Source organism: Phocoena phocoena, chromosome 2 (assembly GCF_963924675.1).
Source record: "Phocoena phocoena chromosome 2, mPhoPho1.1, whole genome shotgun sequence".
NCBI classification, from domain to species: Eukaryota; Metazoa; Chordata; class Mammalia; order Artiodactyla; family Phocoenidae; genus Phocoena; species Phocoena phocoena.
The window spans coordinates 162926057-162942773 of NC_089220.1; the positions used below are offsets into that span (position 1 = coordinate 162926057).

Genomic DNA, 16717 nt, shown 5'->3' on the forward strand with positions numbered 1-16717 from the left:
GAATTACTTATAGTACTATACTAGCCTCTTCAGCCTAATAATCTCTTCCAGGTAATAGTCACTTTCCTGCAATTAAAGTTGTACATACTATAGATTTCTGATTTACCAGTCTGCAAGGTGCTACCAAATCATATGGGAATTTGTCAGCTAATCCAGACTCAACTATTGCTGATCAGACATTAAGACATTAATTATGTTTCTTTTTTTTTAATTTTTGAAATGTGACTGAAGGTGAGTTGGGATACTTTAATTAAAATTTTCTGGACTTTTTCTTAACATATTTATTATTTTTCTAATTATAGGTTTCATATACACTGGAGAAGTTGTACATCGAATGCTAACAGCCACACAGTACATAGCACCTTTAATGGCAAATTTTGATCCCAGTGTATCCAGAAATTCAACGGTCAGATATTTTGATAATGGTATGTATTGGTTAGCCTCTTTTTTACTAAATGTATACTTATAAACATTAATCATAAGATTCATATTAATATTTTAGTAACCTTGGGTTTTTTGGGGGTAGACTGGAATTTTAAACTGCTTGATACAAATGCCCCGAGATGACAAATGTTACACTGCAGCTGTTAATACTGTTAATATGTGGAGTAAAGTATGTGGTTAAATGTCACTCGTTTATTCATTCATTCATTTGTTCATTCAACAAATGTTTATTAACATGTATTGGGCACTATAATATATGAGTTGCTGTAAACGACGCCTCGAACAAAGCAAATACATTTATTTTATGCTAGTTGCAATACGTCCCTCCTATTAAAAAAAACAAAGGATAATTTGTTAGTTTTGATCTTCAGATAGAGGCAAGTGGCATAATATATTGATATTAAATTTCCAAAACTTTTGAATAATATGTACAATAAGATGAACACACCTTTTAAAAATCTAGGATTGTGGGTAATTAAAATCACTTAAGAAAAAGGTTTTCCTGACTTTGAAATATGAAATAGAGTAACTGACAACAATCTATCCCTACTATTTCTTTGCGGGGCATATAAAATAGTCAGAAAAGACCTAGAATATGTCACTAAGTACCATTCAAATCTAAGTAAGAAATGTAACGTCCTAAAGACATAAATGAATTTTCATGTCTACATCTTATTGAAAGCTGTAACTTTAGTAGAAAACGAAATTATAGGAAAAGAAGAGTTGTTTTGGAAACTTAAAGTTAGAAATTTCTGTTCTCTTTATAATACAAAAATAGTATTTATTTGCCCAAATGACAATTTTATCTTTTAAAATAATGAAAGCATGTGGTCTGAACAGAGTTATTTCTTCTCTTGTCTTGCCTTAATAAGCAAGGAAGAAAATTACTATGGGGTAGCATAGACTTACTCGTGACCATGGCTTTCAGAAAATGACATCATTTTGCTGAAAGAGATCTGACCAGTGTGATAAAGCCACTTTACAGGTCAAAATAGCAAAAGAGGAAGAAAACTAAACATACTTAGATGTACACTTTGAGAAATGCATTTCAAACAATTTGAATAACACCAAAGTGTGATCCTTACACTTACAATATGAAGTAATACTAAATGTTAGCCATAATAATTATTTCCTTCTATTATTTTAAGAACTGTTATACTCTGTCCTCCCACTTAAAAAAACTGAGGTACTAAGGCCCAAAGATGTACAAGTAGATTTTAAGTATACTTTAGACAGAGCTACAGTGAGCAACTTATCTGAAGCTTATCCCATGACCTACTAGACAGAATGAATCTACCCTAAGTAAATAAGAAAGTTGAGTATTTTCCAAGCTTTGTCACTTACTAGGTGATGTTGGGAACATTTACTCATGGGCACAAGCTTCTGATGACCAAGTTTTTAGACTGTTAGCATCAAAATCATAAAGCAGGGGCTTCCCTGGTGGCGCAGTGGTTGACAGTCCGCCTGCCAATGCAGGGGACACAGGTTCGTGCCCCGATCCAGGAGGATCCCACATGCCACGGAGCAGCTGGGCCTGTGAGCCATGGCCGCTGAGCCTGTGCATCCGGAGCCTGTGCTCCGCAACGGGAGAGGCCACACAACAGTGAGAGGCCCGCGTACCGCAAAAAAAAAAAAAAAAAAAAAAAAAAATCGTAAAGCATATTAAGTCTCTTTCCCCATATGCTCTCTCACACACCCATGTACCTAGGTAGCTCAATATTTAAATTTTACTTTTATTTAAATGATTTTTAAAAATTAATGTATGCCACTTCAACCGGATTCTAAATTCTTTAAAAACTAGGACTGTGACTATTTATAAGAAATTATTTTCTCTTCAATACCTAGCACAAGAACTCAATACACAGTCGGTCCTTAATAATTATTCAATGAATGAATACATGAAAAAAATTAGGTATGTAAGATGATTTTTAATTCTGAGAGTTGTGACAGTACAAATACTCAAGAATTACTGTATTTTACTTTATTGAAATATCTTCTGTGTGATAACCAATGGGAATATTGCATTCTTACAATATAATAATAAAAGCTAGTAACTGCCTGTGTTTTATTAAATGATTGAAGCACTTTTCAGTATTGTAAGGATCTTCACAAAGTCCTTTTATACCATAGCAACTTACTGAAATATTTCCAACTTTGATTGGTTAGGATCATTGAAGGAATGCTTAAGGATGGGAAGCTCAACATTTTAGGAAAGCAAAAACTTCTCTAGAGGAGACAGCAGTTTAGAACATTTCTTCTAAGATAATATTTCTGTAAGCATTAAAGCACTAGATTTTAAAAATCAGACGATGCTTCCAAATATTATAGCCAGCCTAGAAGTCACAGAATATTAATGCACAAAAACTCGAGAAGTTGTAAAACTAAACCTTTTAATAGAAAAATAATTTGGTGGCTCATAAACAGCAAATAGAAAGCGTAAGTCTTGCAGTGATCAGAAGCCTAATCAAGCACAGAATCAGAAAATTGGGAGTTAGTAGTGACCTTAAATGCCCCTAGACCAACCTACCTGCCTGTTTTTATTTTGGAGATTAAGAAATTGGCATCCATTACTGATGAGACAGTTTGATCACCTTAGGGATACTAAGTTGCAACTGCTCAGTTCCATTAAGCACATAGGATGGTACAGCAGCTCATGTGGTCTGTTATATGAGCTTAAATTACAACTTCAGATCTGCCAGGAAGAACTTTACCATTAGATTTTGTGCCCATCATCAGAAAAACTGTGGGATTGTCAGTCATAAGCCAAGAGATGCACCACACTAACCCAGCTCTTTGGTGAATTCCAAGGTTTGCTCTTGGCAGATTATTCTCCTACATCCTAGCTGATGACCAAAGAAAGTGTCTTTTTGGTTCACTTACCTAATTGCTTCCTGTATTAGGTACTACCTAGGAAGCAATATGTGAGTAAGGCGCTGCTTAGAGAAATACAAGATCGTATCTCTAAAAGCCACTCTCACTAACCTGCAGACCATAAAGTTTTAGATTCAGCAACTTGTAATAAAAGGTAAAATTTGATATATTGATTATTCAATAAAACAAGATAGAGACATGTAATTAATTTTAAAATTTAATGATAACATTTACACTCAACTAATCTTACTAGTAGAACCATTTAAATTAAATTCTGGGGGAGCTGTGCTACTACATAATATAAAACATATTTGCACAATTAGTGTTATTTTTAAAAGTCTGCTACTAACAATGTATTGAAAATATCGTCACCAGAATTTGCATGAAAAACATTTAATTGCTCAATTTAGGTAGACCTCTCTTGTGCACAAAGAATTTGAGGAAACTATATATTTTTTGATTGATTGCAGAAATCCCTAGAAGGCAAGAATTATTCCTCCCACGTTGTAGAAGAAACAGGTTCAAGCAGGTTGTGTCCAAGGTCACACACAAAGTATTAGAGGCAGCACACAAGTCTAGCTCATCTGCCCTCCATTTCAGTGTTTCCTCTGCACCGTCAAAGTGTCTATTAGAAATTAGTGAGTAAGAAGGAGACTAGAGCTTGAGAGTTGTGAACACATGTGAAAGAAAAGAAGTGGTTGTTAGGAGGAATTTCATGATCAGAAAACCCTTTTACTTCTACGATTATGGGAAGTTTCCTGGCTATTATTGTCCTCTTGCCTTTTCCAGTTTTTAGAAAAATGGTTGTATAGATACAGAGATGCCCATGGAAGGAAGAGACCTGGGTTTTCACTTACAACAGGGGTATGTCTTGGGTGCTGCTTATAACTAAAAGTACCAAGGTAAAAGTTAAAAAAAAAAATGTTTTTTACTTCTAAAGTTTTACCTCAAGGAAATAAATAGATTTCTATATTTAAAGGGTACAGTGTGATAATTTGATATATATATATATATATATATATACATTGTGAAAGAATTTCCACCATCAAGTTAATTAATATTTTCATCACCTCACATATGTACCTTTTTTCTTTTCGGGTGGGAACATTTAAGTTTTATTCTCAGTAAATTTCAATTATATTGTACAGTGTTAGAAACTGTAGTCACCGTGTTATACATTAGATCCTCAGACCTTATTCATTGTATAAATGAAAGTTGGTATCCTTTTGTCAGCATCCCTCTATTTCCCCCAGACCCTAGTCCCTGGCAGCCGACATTCTAAAATCTGTTTCTTTGAGGTCGACTGTCTTTGTTTTGTTTTGTTTTTAGATTTCACATGTAATGTGATACCATGCAGTTTTTCTTTCTCTATTTGGCTTATTTCACTTCGCTTAATGCCCTCCAGATACATCCATGTTGTCACAAAGGCAGGATTTCATTCTTTTGGGGGCTGAATAATATTCCATTGTGTATATATACCACATATTCTTTATCCATTCATCCATAAATGAACACTTAAGTTGTTTTCATACTTTGGCTGCTTTAAGTAATGCTTCAATGAACAAGAAAGTATAGATATCTCTCTAAGGAAGTCATTTTGTTTCCTTTGGTATACACCCAGTAGTGGGATTCCTGGATCATATGGTAGTTTTCTATTTTTAATTTCTTGAGGAAATTCCATACTGTTTTGCACAGTGTCTGTTCCAGTTACGTTTCCACCAACAGACTATAAGGGTTCTGTTTTCTCTGCATCCTTTCCAGGATTTGTTACCTCTTGTCTTTTTGATAATAGACATCTTAACAGGTGTGAGGTGATGTCTCATTGTGCTTTTGATTTGTATTTTCTGATGATTAGTGATACTGAGCACATTTTCATGAACCTCTTGGCCATTTATATGTCTTATTTGGAAAAATGGCTGTTTAGGTCCTTTGCCCATATTTTAATTAGGTTATTTGTTTTCTTGCTATTGAGTTGTGTGAGTTCTCTATTTATTTTGGATAGAATCCCTTATTAGATACATGGTTTGCAAATATTTTCTCCTATTCCATAGGCTGCCTTTTCACTTTGTTGATGGTTTCTTTTGCTGTGCAGAATATTTTTAGTTTGATGTAGTCCAACTTGTTTATTTTTGCTTTTGGTGTTAAATACAAAATAAAAAATATGATTACCAAGACCTATGTCAAGGAGCTTACCCTCTATGTTTTCTTCTAGGAGTTTTACATTTCAGGTATAACATTCAAGTCTTTAATCCATTTTGAGTTGGTTTTTGTGTATGGTATATTCTTTTGCATGTGGCTATCCAGTTTTCCCAGCACAGTTATCCAGTTTGTTGAGAAACAGTTCTTCTGCATTGTATATTCTTGGCTCCATTATTGAAAATGAATTGACCGTATAAGCATGGATTTATTCCTGGGATCTGTACTCTGTTCCATTGATCTATGTGTCTTTTTTCCTTAATCCCAAAGCCATACTGTTTTGATTACTATAGCTTTGTAATATACTTTGAAATCAGAAAGTATAATGCCTCCAGCTTTGTTCTTCTTTCTCAAGATTGCTTGGCTATTTGGAGTCTTTTGTGGTTCCATACAAATTTTAGGGTTTTTTTCATTTCTGTGAAAAATGCTATTGGAATTTTGATAGAGATTGCATTGAATCTGTAGATTGTTTTGGGTAGCATCGAAATTTTAACAATATTAATTCTTCCAATCTAAGAACATGAAATATCATTCCATTTATTTGTGCCTTGTTCAGTTTCTTTCATCATTGTCTTACAGTTTTCAGTATACAGGACTTTCACCCCTTTAGTTAAATTTATTCCTAGGTATTTTCTTGATGCAATTGTAAATGGGATTGTTTTCTTAATTTCCCTTTCTGATAGTCTGTTATTAGCACATAGAAACACAACACATTTCTGTATATTGATTTTGAATCCTGCAACCTTACTGAATTCATTTATTAGTTCTAACAGTTTTTTTGGAGTCTTTAGGGTTTTCTGTATACACTACAGGCATCTGTAAATAGTGACAGTTTTACTTCTTCCTTTCCAGTTTGTATGCCTTTTATTTCTTTTTCTTGCCTAATTGCTCTGGCTAGGATTTCCAGTATTATGTTGAATAAAAATGGTGAGAGTGGGTGTCCTTGTCTTTTTCCTGATCTTAGAGGAGAAGCTTTCTGCTTAGTATCTTGTTAGCCTTAAGTAAGATGTTAGCTATGGGCTTGTCATATATGGACTTTATTTTGTTGAGATGCATTCTATCTATATCTGATTTAAGAGTTTTTATCATGAGAGGATGTTGAATTTTGTCAGATGCTTTTTCTGCATCTATTGAGATCATCATATGATTTTTATCCTTCATTTTGTTAATGTGGCATATCACATTGATTGATTTGTGCATGTTGAACCATCCTTGCATCTCAGGAATAAATCCAGCTTGATCATGGTATATGATCTTTTTGATGTACTGTTGAATATGGTTTGCTAAGATTTTGTTGAGTATTTTTGCATCTGTGTTCATTGGCTATATTGGTCTGTAAGTTTCTTTTCTTGTAGTGTCCTCATTTGGCTTTGGTATCAGGGTAATGCTGGCCTTGAAAGATGAGTTTGGAAGTGTTCTCTCTTCTCTATTTTGGACGACTTTGATAAGAATTGGTATTAATTCTTCTTTAACTGTTTCATAAAGTTCCCCAGTGAAGCCATCCGGTCCTGGATTTTTCTTTGTCAGAACTTTTATAATTACTGATTCTATCTCCTTACTAGTAATTGGTCTGTTCAGATTTTCTGTTTCTTTGTGATTCAATCTTGATTGATGGTATGTTTCTAGGAATTTATCCATATGTCCTAGGTTGTCCAATTTGTTGGCATATGATTGTTCATAGTACAATAGTTTCTTATGGTCCTTTGTTTTCTGTGTTATCAGTTGTAGTGTCTCCTCTTTCATTTCTGATTTTATTTATACTTTCTCTTTTTTCTTAGTCTAGCCAAAGTTTTGTCAAATTTTTTATCTTAAGAAAGCTCTTAGTTTCAATGATCTTTTCTATCATTCTAGTGATATCTATCTAATGGATCTTTTTAGTCTCCATTTCTTTTATTTCCATTCTGATCTTTGATATTTCCTTCTTCTGCTAACTTTGGGCTTGGTTTGTTCTTCTTTTTTAGTTCCTCGATGTGTAAGGTTAGGTTGTTTTTTGAGATCTTTCTTTTTTCTTCATGTAGGCATTTATCTCTATAAATTTCCTCTTAGAATTGCCTCTGCTGAATCCCTTAAGTTTTATGTTTTGTTTCCATTTTCATTTATCTCAAGATATTTTAGATTTCCCTTTTGATTTCTTCTTTGGCCCACTGGTTGTTCAGGAGGATATTTTTTAATCTCCATGTATTTGTGAATTTTCCAGTTTTCCTTCTGCTGTTAATTTGTAGTTTTATACCATTTTGGTCAGAAAAGATGCCTCATATGAATTCAGGCCTCTTAAAATTGTTAAGACTTGTCTTGTGGCCTAAAAAAATTATCTATCCTGGAGAATGTCTTATGTGCACTTCAGTAAAATGTGCATTCTGCTACTGTTTGATGAAATGTTCTATGTATTTCTTTTTTTTTTCAAGTGTGTTTTATTTATTTATTTTTAAACATTTTTATTGGGGTATAATTGCTTTACAATGGTGTGTTAGTTTCTGCTTTATAACAAAGTGAATCAGTTATACATATACATATGTTCCCATATCTCTTCCCTCTTGTGTCTCCCTGTTCTATGTATTTCTGTAAGGTTCACCTGCTCTAATATGTAGTTTAAGTCCAGTGTTTCCTTATTGATTTTCTGTCTGAATGATCTATCCATTGTTGAAAGTGAGATATGAAGTTCCCTATTTTTATTGTATTGCTGTCTCTTTCTGCCTTTAGATCTGTTAATATTTGCTTTATATATTTAGGTATTATGATTGGATACATAAATATTTATAAACATTTACAATTGTTAATATCCTCTTGATGAATTGACCTCTTTATTATTGAATAATGATCTTTCTTTTGTCTCTTGTTACAAGTTTTGGCTTAAAAGTCTACTTTTCTGGCATAAGTATACCTACCTCTGTTTTCTTTTGGTTTCCATTTGCATGGAAAATCTTTTTCCATACCTTTACTTTTAATCTACGTGTGTTCTTAAAACTGAAGTGAGTGTCTGTGGGCAGCATATAGTTAAGTCTTTTTCTTAAACTCTTAACCCAGTCTGTGTCTTTTGATTGGAGAATTTAGTCCATCTACATTTAAAGTAACTATTGATAGGTATGGTTTACTATTGCCATTTTGGTAGCTGTTTTCTGGCTCTTTTGTAATTCCTTTGTTCCTTTCTTTCTCTCACTCTCCTTTGTGATTTGATTTTCTGTTGTGATACGCTTCAATTCATTGTATTTATCTTCTGTGTGTAAGTATTTGATCTGTGGTTACTATGAGGCTTACATAAAACATCTTATACAATCAATTTTAAGCTGATAACAGCTAACTTCAAACTCATACAGAAGCTCTACATTTTTACACCTTCCACCATATTTTATGTTTTTGATATAACAATTTATAACTTTTTATATTGCATATCCACTAAGAAACTATTGTAGTTATAGTTATTTTTAAAACGTTTGTCTTTTAACCTTTATACTAGAGTTATAAGTGATTTTTCCACCACTGTTATGAGTATTCTGAATTTATATATTTACCATTACCAGTGAGTTTTTCTTTTATATATATAATTCTTGTTACTTACTAGCATTCTTTCATTTTAGCTTGAAGAACTCCCTTTAACATTTCTTATAAGTCTGGTCTAGTGGTAAAGATCTTTTTCAGCTTTTGTTTGTCTGGAAATTTCTTTATCTGTCCTTTAATTCTGAAGAACAACTTTGCTTAATAAAGTACTCTTGGTTAGCAGGTTTTTTCTTTCAGCACTTCGAATACCTCACCTCACTCTCTCTTGCCTGCAAGGTTTCTGCAGAAAAATCTACTAACAGTCTTTAAAATTTCCCTTGTAAATAACAAATTGCTTTTCTCTTCTTGCTTTTAAGATTCTTTCCTTGTTGTTAACTTCTGTTAATTTGATTATAATGTGTTTCAGTGTAAATCCCTTATGATTCATCTTTTTTTGGTATTTTTGAGCTTTCTGGATCTGGATGTCTGTTTTTTTTCCCCAGGTTAAGGAAGTTTTCAGCCATTAGTTCTTTGAATAATCATTTTATTTTTAATTTATTTTTGGCTGCGTTGGGTCTTCATTGCTGCACGCAAGCTTTCTCTAGTTGCGGCGAGCGGGGCTACTCTTCGTTGTGGTGGGCGGGCTTCTCACTGAGGTGGCTTCTCTTGTTGCAGAGCACAGGCTCTAGGCATGTGGGCTTCAGTAGTTGTGGCACATGGGCTCAGTAGTTGTGGTTTGCAGGCTCTAGAACACAGCCTCAGTAGTTGTGGTGCGTGGGCTTAGTTGCTCTGAGGCATGTGGGATCTTCCCAGACCAGGGCTCGAACCCGTGTCCCCTGCATTGGCAGACAGATTCTTAACCACTGCACCACCTGGGAAGTCCTCTCTGAATAATCCTTCTGCCCCTTTCTCTCTCTCTTCTCATTCTGAAATCCCTATAATGTGAATATTGGTCTACTTGATGGTGTCCCATATGTCCCTTAAGCTATCTTCACTCTTTTTCATTCTTTTTGTTCTCTCTCTGCTCCTCTAATTGGATCAGTTCTGCTGATATGTTTTCAAGTGCATTGATCTTTTCTTTTACTTGATATAGTCTGTTGTTGAACCCCTCTATTAAAACTTCCAGTCAGTTATTGTATTCTTCAGTGCTATGATTTCTATTTAGTACTTTTTATATTTTCTGTCTCTTCGTTGAAATTCTCACTTTGTTCATGCATTGCTCTCCTGACCTCAGTGAGCATCTTTTTTTTGTTGTTTTTTGGCTGCACTGTGTGGCATACCGGATCTTGGTCCCCCACCCAGGGATCAAACCTGTGGCCCCTGAAATGGAAACACAGAATCTTCACCACTGGACTGCCAGGGAAGTCCAGTGAGCATACTTACGACTGTTATTTTGAACTCATTTGGGTAAATCACTTACTTCTGTTTCATTAAGATCAGTTTCTAGAGATTTATCTTGTTTTTTGTTCGGAACATATTCCCCTGTTTCTTCATTTTTCTTTACTCACTGTTAGTTTTTGTACATCAGATAAATAGCTACCTCTTTCAGTCTTGTCAGAGTGGTTTTCTGTACTACATGAACTTCATCAATCAGCTTAGCTCAAGCTCCTGGTTGTCTTCCAAACCTTTGTGATTGTTCAAGGCACCATCTTTGTTCTCAGTGGCATCCAGTAGTTTTGGTTGTGCCAAGAGCCATCAGTTTCCCAAAGGGGAAGATCGCAGTCAGCACCTAGATTTGTTGGCAGTCCCTCAGGCAGCAGCATACTGGAAAAGTATGCAGTCAAATCCTCTCCAGGGATAAACTGGGAGACAGGTATTTTGTCTGCTCCCTCCCTACTGAGCCTCGAGGGGATAGCCAATGCAAGTGATGCAAGTGCTCACAGGTGTGCCTGTTAACAATTGCTTCTTTGTGTGCTACAGTCCTGTGGGACTCATGAATGCAAACCCCATTGTCTCTCAGAGCAAGATGACCTGGGGGCCTGTCCTCAGGTGGCAGCCACAAAAGCTGGGTGCCAGACATGTGTGCAAGCTCCTTCCAGAGAGATGCTGATGACTTGGTTTTATCCTTGGACTGAGCCAAAGGAACCAGGTAGGGGAAGTACCCACTGGCTCTTTTGCGCTCCAGAGGATCACAGTAAGCACCTAGATGTGTGCACTTTCATTATGGGTATTTTCTCAGTTGCCTCATGTATAGCAGTCACTCAGCTAATCTTGGATTTCTCTCAAAGGAAATTGCTCCTTGTGTAGCTGTACATTCAGTGTATCCATGGGAAGAGGGGAAGTCAGGAGCCTCCTATGCTGCCATCTTGGTCAAAAGATCTCAGCATTAAGTTATACTCAAAAACACAGTAATGACGGTGTTCTGGTCTACTCCAATCACCTGGTACAGGAATGAACTCAGGAAGTCAGACAGAAGAAACGTATAGGGCAAGTTACATGGGAAAGGGTATGGAGCATACATGCCCTCTCTGGGCACTCTACTCTCCTAGCATCTCCACATCTTCACTAACCCAAAAGCTCTCTGTCATGCAATATTGATTTTTTTTCTTTTTAATCATATACTTACTGACCTGGGAGATAAGTTATGCTCTCTTAGTTCTGTGAGTTTCATTTCTGTACATCATTTTTTGGCAACAAGACTTTTTAAAAGATTAGAAAATCCAATACTTAGAGCTAAGCAAACATCTTAGCTGCTCATTTGTTTTCTTAAACAGTGTCAGTTAATGAAATTAGAACACTCCCTAACACAATACACAAAAATAAACTCAAAATGGATTAAAGACCTAAAAGTAAGACTGGAAACTATAAAACTCTCAGAAGAAAACATAGGAAGAATGCTCTTTGACATAAATCACAGCAAGATCTTTTTTGACCTGCCTTGGAGAGTAGGAAATAAAAACAAAAATAAACAAATGGGACCTAATGAAACTTAAAAGCTTCCGCACAGCAAAGCAAACCATAAACAAGATGAAAAGACAACTCTCAGAATGGGAGAAAATAATTGCAAACGAATCAACAGACAAAGGATTAATCTCCAAAATATACAAACAGCTCATGCAGATCAATATTAAAAAAAAAAACAACCCAATCAAAAAATGGGCAGAAGACCTAAATAGACATTTCTCCAAAGAAGATATACAGATGGCCAACAAACACATGAAAAGATGCTCAACATCACTAATCATTAGAGAAATGCAAATCAAAACTACAATGAGGTATCATCTCATACCAGTCAGAATGGCCATCATCAAAAAATCTACAAACAATAAATGGCTGGAGAGGGTGTGGAGAAAAGAGAACCCTTTTGCACTGTTGGTGGGAATGTAAATTGACACAGCTACTATGGAGAACAGCATGGAGGTTCCTTAAAGAACTAAAAATAGAATTACCATGTGACCCAGCAATCCCACTATTGGGCATATACCCAGAGAAAACCATAACTCAAAAAGACGCATGCACCCCAATGTTCATTGCAGCACTATTTACAATAGCCAGGTCATGGAAGCAACCTAAATGCCTATTGACAGACGAATGGATAAAGAAGATGTGGTGCATATATACAATGGAATATTACTCAGCCATAAAAAAGAACAAAATTGGGTCATTTATAGAGACGTGGATGGACCTAAAGACTGTCATACAGAGTGAAGTAAGTCACAAAGAGAAAACAAGTATCGTATATTAACGCATATATGTGGAATCTAGAAAAATGGTACAGATGAACCTGTTTGCAAGGCAGAAATAGAGACACAGATGTAGAGAACAAACGTATGGACACCAAAGGGGGGAAAGAGGGGTGGTGGGATGAGTTGGGAGATTGGGATTGACATATATACTAACTAATACATATAAAATAGGTAACTAATGAGAACCTGCTGTATAGCACAGGGAACTCCACTTTGCTGTACAGTAGAAACTAACACAATGTTGTAAAACAACTATATGTACCCCAGTAAAATAAATAAATAAATATAAGTGAAACCTAAAAGAGAAACACTGATCAAAACAAAACAAAATATAAATTCTTATTGGTGGCTATTAAACTGTGTTTCAATTACTGTTTCATGTTAATACTTTTATAATAAACACTGGCAGGTTGACTTGTCAGAATATGATATATAGTACTGAAGATTCATCCCAGTGTACTTAAAGGGGCTTCAGAAATGTTAGCCTGAGGCCCTTTAAGCTACCTTGCAACCTTTTAGAAGCAGTACAACAAAGGAATGCAGACATTGTGAATTAAAGAGGAAAATTCCCATGAGTGTTAAAGAAATTTCTTTAGCATATGGAAGTGTATAATTCTAAGTACGAAATAGACATTTTCAAGTCTGATTCTAGCTTCCCTGAATGTGTTCCTTTCTCTCTCAGCATTTGTCAAATGTATTTGAAGTTCATTCAAGCCACTTGGGTTGCATTTTGAAAGTGTCTCATGGAAATTTAAGCAGACAGTACCCATTAACATTACTGGACTTCCTCAGGCAAAATTCCCCCATACTGGGCTCAATATTAACCTCAGTATGAGGTTAGATTTTACCAAATATTTAGAGAATACTCAATTCTTTAAAAGTATCCCAAATGCTATGTCAGTAACAGAAATCCAGTTAACTATGTGAAATTCAAGCAGCACAGCTACTAGATGTGAAGGTTAGATCCATGATTTGTGAAGATTCCCACCAGAATTGATTGATACATTTTTCTCACTGCATTTCTTTTGTTCCAATGGGGTTTATAGGCACAGCACTTGTTGTCCAGTGGGACCACGTACATCTCCAGGATAATTACAACCTGGGAAGCTTCACATTCCAAGCAACCCTCCTCATGGATGGACGTATCATCTTCGGGTATAAGGAAGTAAGTAATGTACTGATAATCTCCTTCCCTATTGACTTGACCTCTCTATCTTTTCCTCCAAGTGTCAAGAAAAGGACATTTTACAGTCATGAACCTCAGATCATTTTCTCACCTCTTGGTTTCTTTTGCTTTATTGAAAAAAATACAATTTTTAAAATCTACCGAGTAGCACTAATTGTTAATTCTTTGGGTTTTGTTTTATTTTGCATTCTGATATCCTTGGCATTCTGACCCATGAGTTTCATAAAATTATTAAATAATTATATTGTTGTGGTAGTATAATGAAATATCTCTAAGAAAAAATATTTCCAATTTGGAAGGATTTTCATCTAAATCTGATTACTTATATTTATACTATTTATTTGTTTTTGCCTTGTCAACTTCTTTGACATTTTTTGGCTATAATTTCAAAAGTGTTAATAGACATGAAGTCTTGTGTGGCTCAATGACCCAATACTGAAAGTATTCCACGACAGCTGAGTCCACAATCCCTTTGGCCAATGTTTATTGCCACCTGACAGGAAAGATTAATTAGAGATCAAAGTGACAGACAGAATAAAGAAATTTAAACTTAGTTTGTTTCATTTTACCAAATTGACAGGGAATGGAAATTGACTAAATTGTAGCCTTTAGTTTACAGAACGTCTAAATTAGAATAATAGCATGTTTGGCTTAAAACTCTATTGACAGTGTAATTAAGGTCTATTAGACAACCTAAACTTTGGGGGAAGAAAATAAAGAATATAAGAATAATATATCAGATGTGATGTTTTAGGCAGTTAGTAGTCACAATGTGAATTGATAATGGGCATTATTAACCCATGGATTAATGGGTATTTATAATACAGACTCAACATCTTATTTTCAATTGAAGGGTTATTTTTCCCTTGGGAAATGAATCCCTGGCTATTAAAAAGATGCTGACAATTTAAAAAGGATTCACTTTGGTCATGTCTTCTGAAATCTATCTTTTCTATAAAGTGAGGGATGGTTGTATTTCAACTCAATAGGCCAACTTCTGGAAATCTCATAACCATGTTATATGTTTCCACTCTTTTGAAAAATTCTTCCGTGTGGAATTAATCATTTACTTGGGGCAATAGTATACACAGAATATAATGTAAGATCCGTTCTGCTTGGTGCTTCCTTATCCAGAGCTATGTTTTCGTATCATAGCCCACCATATCCTTATATCACACTCCCTGGAAGCTGAGACAATATTGCTCAAAGGGACTCATTCTAGTTTTCATTATAATCTAGTGTATTGCTGGGACTGTAGAATGATGTTATGGAATATTATTTTCAACATTTTAACCAACAGTGGTAAAATTTCTGGAAAGAGGCAGAGTCAGTAAGTCTAGAATCTAAAATCTCACTAATTGCAGGCTTTGTCAAAACAGAGGTTTGTGTTCTTATTGTGGTCTCTCTCGCTAGTCTTTATTATCAAAATTGTCATCTTTATTTATACTGTTCTCAATGGGTGTCTCACATTGCAGAGTAACAGTTTATTTTTCCTATTCTCTCTTTGTAGTGAGGTTGGTATTTTTAAAATGTCCTTTTCTTTTCTTTATTTAATCAAAGAGAAATTTTCCATTATGGTTTTCCTGTTTTGTCATGAGAATATTAAGCTGACAGGCAATTTTAACACTTTCTTAATATTTCCAGACTATCAGTCCTTCTGAATTTAGAGTTCTAAAGAAATCACTACTTTATTATTTGCCTCACTGTCCTTTCTCTGTCCTGGTTAAAAAACGGTTACTTATTTCCTATTCTACCTCTTTGCTTCCTGATAACTGTCATGTATTTTATTTTGCTGAGGCAAATTTCTATTTGTAAAATTTGCCACAATAAGGATCCCCATGCATTTGAGGTGAGAGCTAGGTGCTCCTGGCCTTTCTAGAAAAATATTTATAATTTCAATTACATAAATATTATGTAATTGATGTATTATCATTACATAATGTATTATCCTTGACAAAGTGCTTTCACATACATTATAGTTATCAATTCTTCAACAGTAACTTATATTCTTAATATTCTTAGCCTTTTACAAAGGCACTGGCACATAAAAGGTGTTTAATAAATGTGTGTGGCTTAATTATGGAGTTAGATCATACACAATTTATCTTTATTTTATCTTTATTTATCTTTATTTATTTTATAGCTAAGCAGACAATCGGAAAGGTTAAATGACATGCTTGAGTTTACAGAGCTAGTTAAGGACAAATCCAGAACAAAAAACCTTAATGTGGTGACCCCAAAATACCTCAACATTTTTTTCTTTCCCAAGGAGATTATGTAAAACAAGTCACAAATCTATTTCTCATTTGTTTTTTTCCAATAAATATTTGTTAATGTTTGGTGTTTAGTAATCTTTTTATATGACTCCCATATATTACACAATTACAGTCCCATAAAGTCAGGAGAAGTATTCCTCATTAAGCTATAGAGCTAATGAAATTGTAAGAACCTAAGAATATAAGGAGTATAATTTTGTATTCCTATTCAGATTAAATATACTGAAGCAAAGTTATAGGTTGCAAGGTAAGTGCGGTTCTTACTCTAATTAGTTGCTTTTAACTGATTAATGCCAGCTTTGTTTTATTTTATTATATTTTACATGAGTGAGAAGAAAAATTCTGATTTATTCAGAAACTACTAATAATTTTACTCAACGTGGAGGAAAATTAGTATTTCATTGAATAAATTTTTGACACAAATTTCACTTTTATTACCCTCAAATGATTTATTCCAGTAGTTAATTATGTTTCTCTTAGTAACTCTTTTTTTTTTTTGCGGTACGCGGGCCTCTCACCATTGTGGCCTCTCCCATTGTGGAGCACAGGCTCCGGACGCGCAGGCTCAGCGGCCATGGCTCACG

The 16717-nt window shown here is 34.7% G+C and overlaps 1 protein-coding gene across 2 annotated transcripts in view; it reads left to right on the forward strand.

Annotated features, from left to right (window-relative positions):
* The window catches only part of PLXDC2 (plexin domain containing 2), a 405580-nt gene that overhangs the window by 268760 nt on the left and 120103 nt on the right, over positions 1–16717 (forward strand). For both annotated transcript variants that reach the window (XM_065900422.1, XM_065900433.1), the window contains 2 exons: positions 303–425; positions 13718–13836. In XM_065900422.1, coding sequence (XP_065756494.1) covers positions 303–425; positions 13718–13836 — 242 coding nt within the window. The remainder of the gene's footprint in view (positions 1–302; positions 426–13717; positions 13837–16717) is intronic.